The sequence below is a fragment of the Gadus morhua genome, chromosome 17 (genome assembly GCF_902167405.1).
Source record: "Gadus morhua chromosome 17, gadMor3.0, whole genome shotgun sequence".
NCBI lineage: Eukaryota > Metazoa > Chordata > Actinopteri > Gadiformes > Gadidae > Gadus > Gadus morhua.
Genome location: NC_044064.1, coordinates 4,504,412 through 4,515,401, shown reverse-complemented (window position 1 = coordinate 4,515,401; position 10,990 = coordinate 4,504,412). Strand labels below are relative to the sequence as shown.

Sequence of the window (10,990 nt, the reverse complement as noted above, 5' to 3'; positions counted from 1 at the left end):
GGTCACCATGTATGATCGACGGATGTTGTTCAAAACGCAGGCTATAGGTGAAACATCCCAATACCTTACAGAAAACAAAAGGCAGATGGTGTTCATTTCAAGTCAACATATTTTAATTTAGAATATTTCAACAACCAAGTTAGAAGCCACTAACGAGTCACATAAAACCCAACCACAGGCGAGGAAAAATACCGTCATGTAGTTCATTGTACTATCAGCGAGGAAGATAAGCAGAAAACAGAGAAACACTGAAAGAGATGGAGATTTTGCTTGTCCTGTTTCTCGTTTAAAAAAAAGGGGGGGGGGAGGGGGTTCTGGTATCTGGATTCTGGATTTGTAACAACAACTTGATTCATCGATTTTTTTTGTTGCCTAAAGGAGTCTAAAGAATACCGGGTCGATACAACAATAAGTATCACCACTGAAGTATCAACAGCACTACACAGAAAATAGTAGTAACAAAATTCAGCAAAGAACAACTCAACAAAATGTACAACAACATCGACCACCATCAAGTCAGATAGGTGAATGTTCTTTGGGAGTGGGTATCTGTCACCGTTTCTTTTTTTACAGGCGCTTCCTTCATCCATCCATCCGTCCCTCCATTCATCCATCCAGTCAGTCAGTCAGTCAGTCAGTCAGTCAGTCAGTCAGTCAGTCAGTCAGTCAGTCAGTCAGTCAGTCAGTCAGTCAGTCAGAACATCGGTCAGAAAGGCGGTCAGGAAGTCGGTCAGGAAGGCAGTCGGAAAGTCGGTCGGAAAGTTGGCCAGAAAGTCAGTCAGTCAGTCAGTCAGTCAGTCAGTCAGTCAGTCACTCTTCCTCTCCTAGTGCCTTGGGGCGTACAAAGTGCAGGAGTGTTGCGGGTGGTTCGGGGGGGGTCCCTCCTCAGACGATGGTGGCCTTGTAGGGGTCCCCTTTGGGGTCCTCGCTGGGGCCCCCGGCCTGGGGCCCCTGGGCGTTCCTCATCTTGCTCTGGCACTGCCGCAGCTCCTCCACGTAGCCCTGGAAGCTGAGGCTGAGCTCAGGGCAGACCCCCCCCCCGGCCCCCCGGACCGACGGGCTCAGGGGGACCCCCTCCTCCAGGCGCACCCCCTCCATGTCCATCCCCATCTCCGGGGGGGCTGAGGGGGTCACCGTCACCGACGCCGTCGTCTGGCCCTCGGGGGCCCCCAGAGACGGCGCCGTCGGCTGGGGGCCGGAGCCCACGTGAGCACACGGGTCTGGTGCTCTCTCTGTTCACCGGGGGGGGGAGGGGGGACAAAAGAGAAGGAGCCATGGTGAAACACAATGCCACAGTGGGAGGGTGGAGGAGACAATACTCAAACACCATCAGATTAGGCTGCAGCCCACATGGTTTCAGTGGATCGCGTTCAACAGCGAATCTAGGCGGATATAAAAGAAACAAAACAAAGAACGCCTGACGTGTTTTTGGAGTTGAATACAAACTGTAGGACAACACAGCCAGGATAAACATCAACAAAGGGATTTTTTTTTTTTCTTGGACTCACTCACCTTCTACAAGGCTTTTGCGTCTGCTATATTGACTCTACTCTCCCTTGTACAGCGCGCATGCGCACACACGCACACACACACACCTTTTGCTCGGGCACCATAGGAATTCATAATATGCCGCGTGTTGTTAAGAACAGTAAATGTGCAACCACATTCCCGAGCTACCTACTGCATCCTTAAGATCGAAGTGTGTTAATAAGTACCTATAAGTACCACTCTTATCAAAAAGCTCCCTTTCAGCAATATCACCACCACTGACACTTTTAAAAACTCTTCAAACTACATCCAAAAAACCACTGAAGGTTAATTTCGTCCTGCACCCTTTTGGATACCTGAGAGTTATCCCAGATATCCAAGTTGTGCAATGAATCCGGCTTTTGTTTTTTCTTTTGCTGTAGTCATGCTCGTGCATTCTTGGCTGCAGTTGAAACTATTTTAAAAAACAAAAATTGCAACAATGTGAAACCATAATAAAGGCCGGGCATTCCTCCATGACTGATAAGTCTAAGAAAGTTATGCGTGGATTCATTCAACTTCACTTGTGTACCTTAGCGACCGATAGTTCTGAAAAGCTATTAATGAGGTTGACTCTATACCAGGTCATATTTAGAGGGAAGTCCCGGTCATGTTTACACTTTTTCTTTCATCAGCGTCCCAAACCGTGTGAGCCAGCCTCTCACAGGATCTAAACACAAGACACGAGCGCACCGGACTATATACAAAGAAAACACAGCTTTGCCGTCATGTTACATTGCGGAGAAAGATAACAGACATAAATAGATCCGCTAAGTGCCAGGATGACTCACGCTAGGTCTCCATTGTGAGGGGACTGCCTCCGGTTGGGGTCGCCTCTGCCTTGACTGTTTAGAATCACTGAAGAACTCACTGACTTTTTGCGGGTTTTAACGGTTGGGGGACGGGGGACGGGGGACGGGGGCGACGATGACGACACACATAACACTCCAGGGGATAAAGTACCTCTTTATAAGCGACCGGGGGTGATTCACCGTCACATAAACACAGCTGGTGAGATCCTCACTGCTGTGGAGATACCCCCATGTTTCCATCATAGCGGTGGGTGGGTTCACTCACACGTGGGAGGGTGGTTGGGGGGGGGGGGGGGGGGGGGGGGTCCTCTGAGGTTCATGATTGGATATGATTCAATTTTTGTGGGATTGGGGTCACATACGAAAACAGTATGCAAGAATTAGTACAATTATCAGCAGCAAGCCACATTCTGCTGCTGGTTGATTGATTAATCATTGGGGTTTCAGTGGGGTGCCCTGATAAGTAGACACAGATCAGCACACACTCTGATAAGCGGATCGGATAATATGTCTGTCTCTCTGTCTGTGTATGTAATAAAATAAGGTGCAGACTGTGCAACAGCGATACAGCTTCTGCTTACAGAAAGCTCATCACCGGATGTGAATGTGTCGCGTTGCCCATTAGACATTTCACTCCTTTAGCTTCTTGTCACACAGTATCTGGGCCTGGCGACGGTTGACAGCAGTGTAGGCCTACAGCAGATGTCTTAGGTCAGAATCCCCCACCCCCTCTACAACCTGTTTACATTAAGCAGAGTCAGGAAACCCCAGCTCTCAGATGTGAAGCAGATACGAATACGTAGAAGTTGAACCACTCCAGCCCACTCTAATGAACCCACGCTGCAGTGGTTCAGGACTGGTTTTGCACTGATTCTGGAATAGTGTTCTGGACTTGGTCTTGACAAGGGTTCTGTACTGGTTCTGGGCTAAGGTTCTGCGCTGGTTCTGGACTGGTTCTGGACTAGGGTTCTGAACTAGTTCTGGGCTAGGGTTCTGTACATGTTCTGGTCAAGGGTTCTGGACTATGGTTCTGTACATGTTCTGGGCTACGGGTCTGCGCTGGTTCGGGACTGGTTCTGGGCTAGGTTTCTGTACATGTTCTGGACTAGGGTTCTGGACTAGGGTTCTTCTGCGAGTGATATGAGGGGGGCAATGTGTTGGCAATGTGAGACTACAGAATGCGGCGTGCCATGAAGTGAATCTAGTTTAACTTCTTCCCTTAATGTATTCCTAATGGACGTGACCTCCACTCATAGCAACAAGGAACATTTGGAAAACGTATAGAAACTGCTCTCGTGAGTGAGAGGCTAAATGACGCGTCTTTGCTTCAATAAAAACTGGAAAAGTTAACAGTGGCTTGCTGAACCTTGACCTGAACTTGAACCTGGTCTTGAACCTTATGATCTCAGGCTTCACACATATTGGCTGTTTTCATGGACCAACTTTGTTCAGACTCATGTCAGAAAGCAGGGTTGAGGTTTTAATCTTGTCATAGACCAGGGCTCGGAACATAATCATATAATATCCTAGTTAGCAGCGCCACAGAAAGGATTGCATATTTATCATTCAGGCTTTTTAGGGAATATATTTATTCATTACACATTAGACATTCCCCCTGAGGCAGGAATGAATGATTATCATATCCCTTCCCCAGCATTTCATTATCTACTCTGTAAATTGTGCTAGATATATTTTTTATTTGACATAGAAACGGCCCTAGTTATCTGGCTTTCTTCAATCTCAATGTATCCAAGAAATACATTCATAAAATATTTTGCCAACATTTTTATTTTGGGAACAATCTATTTCCGGGCTTGCTGGTCGCAAGCCATCACTGACCCGTTCATTGGTTCCTGACAGTCACAGAAGAACAATGCTGTGTTCTGACTCCCTCTAGTGGACATCTTCATCACTTGAATAACACATCTTCCTTAACATCAGCGGGGATCTAAATGTCGTTGCAGGTTATTATAGTAGATTATTCATAAAGGTATGGCACGTAATAATGTAATTAATCCAGTAATTAATAATTTGAACCCGGCCCACCTGTGGTTTGGCATAAGGCAATCGTTGACTTTGTTTATATAATTACAGTTATAAACCTATTGATTGACTTCTTCGACATTATTCATTATTTAAAATCTAATCAGCGACTGCCTCAATCTTTGCTGTCAATATTATAATCATATCATTATAATAAGGTCACCCTTCACAGAATTGGACGACCTGTATTGCTCGACGTCTATCAGCCAGCAGAGGGCGCCCATGTACCGACAACACTTAAGTTAGTCTCATCGTTTGTCTCCATGCCAATAGTGAAGAACTATACCATCTAATCGGTGAACCTTCGAGTTAATGCATGCATGAGCGCTGGTCTCCCTCTTACAAATACATTTTATAACTCTAGGCTCGAACCCCAAATTGCTATAATATGATATTTTTTATATTCCAAACTACATTTCCCACTGAGTAAGACATAGTGCCCAGTGCCCACTGTGCGCCGAGGGAAGGGAGCAGTTTGACTCATCGCGTCTATTTCCGTGTTGACATAAATAACAAATAACCAAGGATCTGGGAGCAGCAATATTAACAGGCTCTATATATCTCACGCTAACTCGCCGTCGTGGATAAGGTAACCATGGTTGCGGCTGGCGAGCAGCAAGGCTCCAGCAGACGCTCTTAGCAACCAGGAGTGAGAGATGAGCTACCGCGGTACAAGTGGCTTTTTATTTATTTATTTTTATCGACTTCCATCCGCATCACCGGGTGGACATATTACCTTACACAGGGGCTTGCCTATTCACTAAAGCACAGCCATGAAAAGGTCAGGCACCCAAACCTGGCCCGTGTCAGCCTTTTCGATTCAGGGCTGCTGTTCGTTCAAGTGTGTGGGTTGAATGAGTCCCGCCCCCGCACGCACACATCCATCGAAGTGGTTTTTAGCGGACATTTGTTTTGAAGAAGGGACACGTATTTGGATAGCTTGTTGTCTCTTCCCACCACCAAACCCACCTCCACCACCTAGGTGCAGTAGGTCTCGTCTGCTTCTTATTGAGTCTCAACGTTGTCATCGCTCTGTTTTGACACAACTGACACGAGTCGGAGACAATTTTCTCAAGCCAACTAAGCCCGTCCCCGCATAAAAAGTCAGATTTCCGTGGCAAAACCAACCTGATCCCCCAGATACACGGTATTTAGTGCCGTTTTGTTGACCTCATTCTCCCTGACCAGACCATGGAGTGGTTCCGTCCCCGGCCTGGCTCTTCTGAGTCGGGTTCGTACTAACCCCTCCCTCAGTGAACGAGTCAAGCCCCCCCCCCACACACACACAACACCCCTTACCCCGTCCCCTTCACTCTGGGTTCGCCTGGGAACGAAAGCCACCAGTTTGAGTCGGACTAGAAACAACCCAAAGAAAACCAACCCACCAGGCACTGGGAAACACGGAGCGACAAGTCCACCGGCATGTTGTCTTAATGCTGCGCCGGGAATACAATCAAATAAACACAAACAAACAACAAACAGAGGCCATGGAAGCCAGGCTCCAGCACATGGCAGGGAAGGATGCACGCAGGGAGGGGGGCGGGCGGGGGATTAAGACGATAACACTGGACACACACACACACATTACCCCAGCACCACGCCGATCCGCCGACTAACAGCCACAAACATCACCACAGGCAGCCCAGCTGACGAGTAAACACTGCATTTTATCCCACACGCAGCCGCACACACACACAAACACACACACACACACACACACACACACACAAGTAAGCAAGCTTTCAGATAAATACACTTGTGTGTGTGCACTGACACATACACACCCCAAGGGTACATTAAACATAGAACCTTGACAGTTCAAACACAGTGGAACACAAGAGAGGAACGCTAATAGCTTAGCCTGTAGGAGTAAACACACGCAGACTGCCACACAACACCCTCCACCACATATATATATATAAATAAGAGAGAGAGAGAGAGAGAGAGAGAGAGAGAGAGAGAGAGAGAGAGAGAGAGAGAGAGAGAGAGAGAGAGAGAGAGACGTTAATGAGTTGAAGAGACCAGAAGACACAAGGCAGAAGGAATCGAATGTCCATGCGGAGGAGGAGAGAAAACGGCGAGGGAGGGGGAGGAGGAGGAAGAGGGGGAGGCGAGGGATGATGAGGAGGAGGAGGAGGAGGAGGAAGAGGAGGAGGAGGAGGCGAGGCAACGTAATCACGAGTCACGACCGTGTAAGAAGACAGACAAGGATGATTTCCATTTTCTCAAATGTTTATTCAAAATCTAAATCAAACACAGATACAGTGGAGTGTCAAGGATGGTCAATGATTGGCTAAAACAGGAATCTAGATGAGTGGAGGGGGGGGGGGGGAATGAGGGGGTAGCAGCAGGAATGATGAGATGAGGGTGGTTTGGAGGGGGGGAGAGAGAGGAATACAGTCGTGCAGATCAACCAGGTCTAAAAGGCACAATGGGCACCCTTTAGCAACCGACTAATTACGGCGGACAATTTTCGGAGGAAATCAAAACTACAAACGCAGCGATAGGACTTCGCACGGCAAGACAGTCTGTTGGACTGGTTTCAAGAGAAACAGAAGAAGTAGAAGAAGGGGGAAGAAAAAGGTTGTTTGCTTCTCTCTCGACAGTGAGTGGTGTGTCACGACGATTGGACGGGAGACAGAAAGGGGATGGAAAGAATGACAGAGTTTTGATTCGGTCGATGAGGAGGCCTTCAGAACCGACGGGGGGAGAGAACGAGGACTCGTTTCAACCGTCTCGGGTCTCCAGTGTCGCAGAGCCACAATGTGAGAGGGCTGAGGGTGCATAAACGGACATACTGTAGAGCATCAACACTAGTCTGCTATTTCAGAATCCCCCGCCACCGTACAGACGCGTCGCTCACAATGCTGGGAGCTTCAATGTCTTTCTTTATTTCTATTTTTCATGGTTGAGAATACTGTTAAATATCGGATTACTCACGCCATTGATTCAAATGCACAACACATATTGAAGGGAGGGGGGGGGTAATACAAACACACACACTCTCAACAAAAACATATTTTTAGGTTCACTCACACGTACCAAAGTCAATGTCTGCTGGCTCATGTATTCTATACGGCATCTCCGAAAAAAAAAAAAAAAAACGGCAGGAAACTTTGGATATTTGTACAGATTTTGTACACGGGAACGAATATATACACACACCGCTATCAACAGTCGTTAGAAAAAAGAACAGGCACCGTACATACAAAGGAATATATGGAGTGAACCGAGAGGGTGAACCTGTTACTATGTACACACACAGAGGGGGATAAAGTGCATGAACAACATACATTAAGTAGAGGGGGCGTCGTCACAGGGGAGTCGCAGGACGACAACAACAACAACAACAACAACAACAACAACAACGTCAACGGACAGTGTGGTCAGACGGAGGGGGTACCTGTTGCGGCGGCGGCGAGGGGGGTGCGGGTGCAGGGCGGGGGCGGGGTGAAGTTGGCCTCCGGCAGGCTGCGGTCGCAGAGGGGCGAGGCGGCGGCGGCGGCGCCGATGGCGGGGGGGGGGGGCGAGGGCGGCAGCAGCGTGCTGTTGGGGCTGCTGATGTCGCCCTCGCCCGTCAGAGTCAGGTCCTCCTCCACCGTGCGCAGCCCCCGCGGCGGGGGCTCGGGGGGGCGCGCGATGGGCGACAGGTGGGTGCCGAAGGGCGGGTGGCGCGGCAGCGGCAGCAGGGCCCGCCGAGAGGGCCCCCCGGAGTGTCCGTCGGAGCCCCCGGCGCCGGCGCCGGGGCCCGGGCCCCCCAACGGGGAGTCCAGGCTCTCCGAGCGCAGGCTGGAGCCGAAGGGCCCCCGGGGGCCGTTCTCCCGGCCCCGCTGGCGGGCGGCGGCGTCGGGGGTGGAGGAGGCGGAGGAAGTGGGAGGGGCCAGCCGCAGGAAGTCGGGCAGCACCAGGTCCTCCTTGCTGAGGAGGCCGCGCTGGTCGTTGGCGCGGCTGCTCTGCGCGCGGCTCAGGAGCTCGAAGAATTCTGGGGGGGAGATCCGGAAAAAACGTTCGTCGTCATCGACCCTGTGTACCCCCCCCCCCCGTCCCGCGGCCGGAGAGGCGAGGGGTTAGTCCCGCAGCCAAGCAAAGGAGGAAGCCTCGGAGAAGCGCCACCCAAACACACACCAGACACCACCGACAGAGAGAGAGGGGGGGGGGGGGGGGGGGGGGGCTTTACCTTCCGCCTCGTCTATATTAATCTTTTTCTGCTTGCGTTTCTCCCCAGGGAGCGCGGCGGCGTCGGCTCCGCCCGCCCTCAGGGAGAAGTCCTTCCCCGAGGGCCTCTCGTCGCCCTGCAGACGCAACAAGGACAACGGCGCCGTTAGCGGGGAGGGGGGGGGGGGGGGGGGGTGCTAGCCGGGTGAGGGGAGGGGGAGGGGCTTGGATGTGCTCGACCCCCCCCCCCCTCCCATATTCGTGTCCCCAGCTGCTTTGCGGTGACGACCCCCCCTGCTACTTCTAGTCTGCCGCTTCTTTCCAACGTCGTTGACGGGCCGTGTTCGCGTCATTAGCATTCTGCTATTAGCATTCCGCTATTAGCATTCCGCTATTAGCATCTTGCATACGTCTCCGCCAACGAGTGCTTCAAAGAACCTACACCCTGACAAAAGCTTTGCGGGAGAGCCGCACAACGTTAGCGGCAGACGGTGTTAGCGTAGAGGAATAAACAAATACCGAAGGAGATAAGCGACACCGTTTTGTGTTAATGAAAGATGGCCGCTCGTAGAGACGGCGTGAATGTTGCGGAAGAAGCGGAAGAGCAAAATTAGTCCCACCATGACCAGGATGCGTTTAGGTTCTGGAGGGTTAAGGTGGAGCGAGAGGCAGGGGAGAGGGAGGAGGAACTCGGGGAACTCACCGTGGCAGACAGGCTCCTGGTGGGTGGGTAGCCTTTTAGGGAGTTGGACTTGGACTTGGACTCTGCTGGGGAGGGGTTAGCAGGGGGAGAGAGGGATGGAGAGAGGAAGAGAGGAAGAGAGGAAGAGAGAGAGGGAGAGGGAGAGGGAGAGAGAGAGAGAGGGAGAAAGTGAGGGAGAGAAAGAGATGTGTAAAGAGAAGAAGAGAGAGAGAAAGAGAGATGTAAAGAGAAAGAGTTGTGTAGAGAGAAATAGAGAGGAAGAGAAAGAGATTTAAAGGGAAAGGGAGGGAGAGAGAGAGAGAGACAGAAAGAGAGATGGGGAAAGGAGGAAAAAGGGATAAATTAAATCATGTTAAGGATTGGTTTGGGAGCATTCCAAGACACACATAGCAGGTCTCCGGGGCCGCAGTGTGTGTGTGTGTGTGTGTGTGTGTGTGTGTGTGCCTGTGTGTGCCTGTGTGTGCGTGCCTGTGTGTGTGTGCCAGTGCTTCTGTGCTCCAGTGGGTCTCTCGTACCTTTCCCGGAGGCCGGGTCCGCCCTCTCCAGGACCACGCGGAGCCCGTCCAGGCTGGAGATGGGGGCTCCGAGGTCCAAGGGCTGACTCTCTCCGCTCTGAGGAGCAGAACACCCAAGCCCGGTGAGTACAACAGCGCAACAGTCCCTGGTGTCCCTCCGGTCTAGACGCCTCCCTCGTTACACCGCCCCAGTGTTCCCCTCGGGAGGGCGGAGGGGGAACCTCCCTGATTTCCACACGTCGACCTCACCCTCCTTTGATGCGTTGCATTGTGGGCGAGGTGACTGGTGCGCGGGCTACTGTTGCGATACAGTGGAACAGGGGCATAAACCCTCCCACGGGGCCAGGAATAAACCCTCCACGAGCAGGGATATTTGGGGTTGAGGTTGGGGAGGGAGGAGGAGGCATGTTTGAGGAGTGTCGTCATTCATAATTATAGGCCTGAGAGAGAGAGAGAGAGAGAGAGAGAGAGAGAGAGAGAGAGAGAGAGAGAGAGAGAGAGAGGGAGGGAGAGAGAGAGAGAGAGAGAGAGAGAGAGAGAGAGAGAGAGAGAGAGAGAGAGAGAGAGAGAGAGAGAGAGAGAGACAGAGACAGAGACAGAGACAGAGACAGAGACAGAGAGAGAGAGAGAGAGAGAGACAGACAGAGACAGAGAGAAAGAGAGAGAGAGAGAGAGAGAGAGAGAGAGAGAGAGAGAGAGAGAGAGAGAGAGAGAGACAGAGAGAGACAGAGAGAGAGAGAGAGAGAGAGAGAGAGAGAGAGAGAGGGGGGGGGGGGGGTGAGAGAGAGAGAGAGAGAGAGAGGGTGAGAGAGAGAGAGAGAGAGAGAGAGAGAGAGAGGGGGGGGGGGAGGGAGTGAGAGAGAGAGAGAGAGAGAGAGAGAAACAGAGAGAGGGAGACAGAGAGAGAGAGAGACAGAGAGAGAGAGAGCAAGAGAGAAAGAGAGATAAAAAGAAAGAGAGAGACAGCAAGAGAGAGAGAGCAAGAGAGAGAGAGCAAGAGAGAGAGAGCGAGAGCGAGAGAGACAGAGCGCGAGAGAGCGAGTGAGAGCGAGAGAGCAAGAGAGCAAGAGCGAGAGACAGAGACAGAGACAGAGACAGAGAGAGAGAGAGCAAGAGAGAGAAACAGAGAGAGGGAGACAGAGAGAGAGAGAGAGAGAGAGAGAGAGAGAGAGAGAGAGAGAGAGAGAGAGAGAGAGAGAGAGAGAGAGAGAGAGATAAAAAGAGAGAGAGAGAGA

At 51.2% G+C, this 10,990-nt stretch overlaps 1 protein-coding gene across 1 annotated transcript in view; it reads right to left on the bottom strand.

The window, feature by feature from the left end:
* Positions 1–91: 91 nt before the first annotated feature.
* LOC115529922 (regulator of G-protein signaling 12-like) overlaps positions 92–10,990 on the bottom strand; it is a 29,689-nt gene continuing 18,790 nt past the window's right edge. Inside the window, exons 4-8 of the mRNA XM_030339069.1 lie at positions 9,756–9,929; positions 9,241–9,305; positions 8,560–8,674; positions 7,786–8,364; positions 92–1,232 (exon numbers count right to left, since the gene is read on the bottom strand). Coding sequence (XP_030194929.1) covers positions 886–1,232; positions 7,786–8,364; positions 8,560–8,674; positions 9,241–9,305; positions 9,756–9,929 — 1,280 coding nt within the window. The 3' untranslated portion in view covers positions 92–885. The remainder of the gene's footprint in view (positions 1,233–7,785; positions 8,365–8,559; positions 8,675–9,240; positions 9,306–9,755; positions 9,930–10,990) is intronic.